Below are 5000 nucleotides of genomic sequence, written 5' to 3'. Positions count from 1 at the left end.
GGGTTGCACAGAACTTAAATTGATTAAGATATCATAAAACATAAATATTAAAGCAAATATATGTTCTATTCAAATACATTTATTATATGAATTAAACATTTACATTACTTATAACAACGTTATAGAGTCCTACAATAAAATGAATTTACTAATTACATTTAGGTCAGAAAATATATAACCCTGTAAATTCTAATCAGTTAATTATACTTACTAAATAAATGCATAATGATTAAAAGAACTATACATAGAAATTCTCCAACTAACAATTTAATATATATATATATGTATGTATATATATATATATATATATATATATATATATTTATATACATATATACATATTATATATATATATATAAATATATATATATATTTATATATACATATATACATATTTATATATATATATATATATATATATATATATGTTTATGTATATAAACATATGCATTAGTTACATAAATTACATTCATTTGATATCTGACATACTGTGGCCTTTACCTAAAGTAGTGTTAAGGAAATTAACATGAAGAAGATCCATACATCTACACTGACAGGGGAAGGCATATCATTTGTAAAATCATTATCTCTACAATTATTATTTCATTTTATTTTAAAAGGAAAGAAAGAAAGGAATAGTGTAACAGCATCAATGTCTTTAATTTACAGTGATGTTACAAAATTTAAACCAACAGTGAATCATGTATTAGTATTACACTGTATTACATCATATAAGAACAAAGTGTTGTAAACTTTTTTTATGTTCTTTCTATTATATACTTCTTAGTAAGACTGCATTGCAAAGGAGTGTATACTTTCACTAACCAGTTATTACAAATAAACCATTACAGTGTTTTTATAATGAGAGTCAGCAGCTTGGTTTTCTGTTCATGTTTGCAGCCAAAGATTTACAGCCATTTAGGGAGGAGATCATTGTTGGCTGTACCAGAATAAAAATGTGGCTGTAAATATGGTGGGAACTTTCTTGATGTGTAAATATATAGATATTAAACAATGTACTTAATATCTCCCTTCATTGCGATGTATCCACATTTCTTGTTAATCCTAAATTTATTTATGGTCTTACTGGATGCTTTGCAGAAAAAATAATGTACCACACTATTTTTATAGTAAAAAAGGGAATGAAAACAGCATATCAGTGTAAAATCTAATACAGCTCTGCAACTGATTTCCCACAGCACTTGGTCCTAGATAATAAGCGATAATTTTTTTTGCTATAAAAGTCCAATGGATATAATTCAACAATATTCATTTAAACTCCTATATATTTAGCGTATAATGGACTGTCAGTTACATAAACCGATCACATATGTGAATAAAGGAATTAACTGATTAATTAATCAATCCCACTTGTGTGTGCAGTCATAAAAAATACATGTGCTGGCTCATAGTTCTGTCTATATGGAAAAGTATTTAGCCACCAGCTGACAGGAAATCAATGTGTACCTGAACTATATATTTGTGCCTGGTATTTGCACAAAATAATTCCAAATTAGATTTTTCTAACTTTTATACTTTGTACATTCTGTTTGTCCGTCCGTCTCCGACCCCGACTCTGACTCACTCTCTCTCTCTCTCTCTCTCTCTCTCTCTCTCTCTCTCTCTCTCTCTCTCTCTCTCTCTCTCTCTCTCTCTCTCTCTCTCTCTCTCTCTCTCTGTCTGTCTCTCTCTCTCTCTCTCTCTCTCTCTCTCTCTTTGTCTGTCTATCGGTCTGTCTGTCTGTCCACAGATGTTTATTCCCCATTCCCTTCATCTTCCCCTCCAGCCTCTCCCTCCCTCCCTTCCTTTAATTTCCCTTTCCCTTAATTTCCCTTCCCCCTTTTCCCTCCCCTAATTCCCTTCTCTCTTTTCCCCTTTCCTTCCCTTTTCTTTCTTCTCCTCCCTTCGTTCTCCCTCCTCCCCGCCTCCTACCCTCCCTTCCTCCCCCCCCCCCCCCCCACCTCACCTGCATGGAGAACCTCCTGTGGGTGGCCTTCCTGCCTCCTCGCCTCTTGGAGATGTGTGGATTGTCCTTCCTCATGGTCTTAGTGCGCAGGATTTCGAGCTGGGTGTACACTCGTTTCAGTTCGGCCTTGAAGGAGGACGTTTTGGAGGGTTAGGTAAGGGTATAAATAGGTGGTGTTGAGTTGGTGGGTTATTTGGGGGGTTCATTTTGGATTAGCACAAGTGTATGATGTTGGGTATGTGCACAAAAATATATAAATATTGAGTTATCCGTTATAGGCACAATCTTTACATCATTATCATACACCCGTTACATTTCGATAACCTTTTTTCTCCCTCCCCTCTAACCCTACCCCAACCCATCCCTATCTCTACCTTAATTTATCTCCTAATAATGACCCCGAATAACCTCCACCAACAATCCACGAAATCACCAGCATTTCAGTCTCTCCCTCACCCTAATTTCCTCGGGGTCCATCTGGCTGAGGTTGATGTCCGACGCCTCCAGGTCGCCGTTGGTGAGGGCGTCGCAGAAGCGTGGCTCTCCGCCCTCCGTCGAGGAGTACGTCCTCGGGAGGCGATCTCGGCCACCGCTTCCCCCGGCGCACCACAGCTAGAAGGGGGGTCGGGGATAAGATAGCGAATGGGAATGAGGAAGAGCAAGAAAGATTACGAATGAGAACGGGAGAGAATAAGAAAAAGGAAGAATGAGAATGACGAGGTGGATGAGTGTCAATAGATGAGTAAATACATAAAAATCCAGCTTGCAAGAAGGAACAACCGAAATGTTACAATCGCTGCCATCTTTATCTGTTAAAACTTTCCAGAAGGCATTTACAAAATCAGAGTTATTTGATGATTGATATCTATACCAAATACCACTGTTAATGTACGTCCTCCTCTTTTCCTTCGCCATCTCCTGTCTTCGCATCAGTATCAATGGCAATGAGCTCGTGCTGGTAGGGTACTTCCCTCTCTCTTTCCCTCTCCCTCCCCTACTTCCTCTCTCCCTCTCTTCTTCTCTCCCTCCCCCACCTCCCTCCCTCCCTCGCCCCCACCCCATCTCCTCACCTTCGGCGTCAGAATCAGCAAGAGCGAGATGGTGACGGTGAGGTGCGTACGCGCGAAGTAGGCGAGGAACACGTGGTCAGGGTGAGCTTGGAGCCACAGCAGGTGACGCCCCGTGTACAGGACAGTGGAGGCGAGGAGCTCCAGGACCAGGGAAGCGGAGAGAGCTCGGCGTTCGGAGAGTTCGCTGGGTTCGCCCGAGTCCTTTGCCGCCTTCGTCAGGTGCCAGGCCAGGTAGAGGCCGAATAGGATGAAGAGAAGTTCGCCTGCGGGAAGGTAGGGGGTTTTGTGGTCGACCTTATATTTTTTCTTTTCTTTCAGTTTTTTTTTTTATTATCATTATCGGACGCTTCTCCCCCTCCCCCCTCCCCCCCTCTCTCTCTCTCTCTCTCTCTCTCTCTCTCTCTCTCTCTCTCTCTCTCTCTCTCTCTCTCTCTCTCTCTCTCTCTCTCTCTCTCTCTCTCTCTCTCTCTCTCTCTCTCTCTCTCTCTCTCTCTCTCTCTCTCTCTCTCTCTCTCTCTTATAGGGTAACTGTTTTATCACAAGCCCGTCAAAGGATCTTATATCACTATCTTATCACATTTCACATTACCCTCGAAAAACAGCCTTTATATCTGTCTTCATAACATTCACCCAATTACTGATTCACCATTAATATGTTAACCATTTGCTCTACCTATCACACAAAGAACCTGCCTATCACATCGATCCGTCTCAATAATCAAGATACGTGTTACCCTTCTCGGATCAGTTAAAGAAGTAGTTCTAGCTTCTTTGTCTAATCTATCCCAGCATCCAATTTTCTATTCCGAATTTTCCTCTCCACGTGGGTTGATAAAAGAGTAACCAAAACTTTGACAGTTCTGCCACGAGATGCATAAGGTGAGCGATCGAAGGGGGAGAAATATCGAATTAATTCATCTTTCACGTCTCATCAACAATATTTCAATTAACCTTTGTTACATCTGTCACAAACAGAACGCTGTTAAAGTGCCAAGTCAACAAAAGCACCTACTATACTAGCCTTCCCTACTAACACAGCTAATTCCTTAACATACTCGCCTTTGTTACATGTAGTAATATGTTTCACGTATTCTGTAGTTTCATCCCACTCACCTGCTGTCATACCCTTCTACCCAGCACACACACACATTAAACCTGCCGTCAACCACACCAAACTCGCAAACCGCAGCCCCGTCCATCACCTCTAACTCAAATTATATTTAATAGAATGGAACGTATTCATAGCGCTAAAGGAAACCACATTAATATCCTCTGTTCTCAAGTCGAACAACATTGATTGAGAAATCCAATCTAGTAACATACCTCGCATTTGGAACACCATAATTTCGAAATTCGATTCGATGTTTCTAGTATCGCTTCTGCTAGGAGGCTTTGAGCTATGTAACCATCTACATGTTTTCTACTATTGGAAATAACCCTGTGAAAGTGAACATGAATCCAAAGCCCCACCTAAAACTCAAAACGCTTGTCCCACGGCCTCTTCTTTACCTCCTCTCTCCCTCTTCGTCCCAACGTACCTGCCTCCGTCACATACTCCCACCACATGCTTTTACACACGGTGAAGGCCAGTCCCTCATTCGTCCGTCCAAGGGCCAGCGGGGAGTGGCCCTCCGTGGCCAGGTGGGCCGTGAGAGCGGACCAGGCAGCTAGGTAACCTGTTACGAAAACCACGAGTCCTGCCAGGTATTTGAGGAGGTCCCTGTCCCGGATAACGTAGCGATGAGCTTTCCTGGTCCGGTAGTCGACGAGGCTCCTGCAGATGGAGGGTCGAGAGTGAATGGGTTTTAGTGCATTCCTTTACTTGCATTCATCAGTGATGATCATTAAAAAAAATGGATAAATGATCACATAAAGAATTGAATAAAGTATTACTTTTACATATCATTTACATATATATACAAATTGCAATCATGAATATAACAAAAATACATAACATACGAAAT

At 40.8% G+C, this 5000-nt stretch overlaps 1 protein-coding gene across 1 annotated transcript in view; it reads right to left on the bottom strand.

Moving 5' to 3' along the window:
- LOC125044843 (probable G-protein coupled receptor 158) overlaps nt 1-5000 on the bottom strand; it is a 119503-nt gene that overhangs the window by 1048 nt on the left and 113455 nt on the right. Inside the window, exons 6-9 of the mRNA XM_047641805.1 lie at nt 4575-4810; nt 3037-3299; nt 2423-2578; nt 1967-2092 (exon numbers count right to left, since the gene is read on the bottom strand). Coding sequence (XP_047497761.1) covers nt 1967-2092; nt 2423-2578; nt 3037-3299; nt 4575-4810 — 781 coding nt within the window. The remainder of the gene's footprint in view (nt 1-1966; nt 2093-2422; nt 2579-3036; nt 3300-4574; nt 4811-5000) is intronic.

This window comes from Penaeus chinensis, chromosome 36 (assembly GCF_019202785.1).
Source record: "Penaeus chinensis breed Huanghai No. 1 chromosome 36, ASM1920278v2, whole genome shotgun sequence".
In the NCBI taxonomy this organism is placed as follows: Eukaryota; Metazoa; Arthropoda; class Malacostraca; order Decapoda; family Penaeidae; genus Penaeus; species Penaeus chinensis.
The sequence above is the reverse complement of the archived record's forward strand: the minus strand, read 5'-3'. Positions and strand labels throughout refer to the sequence as shown.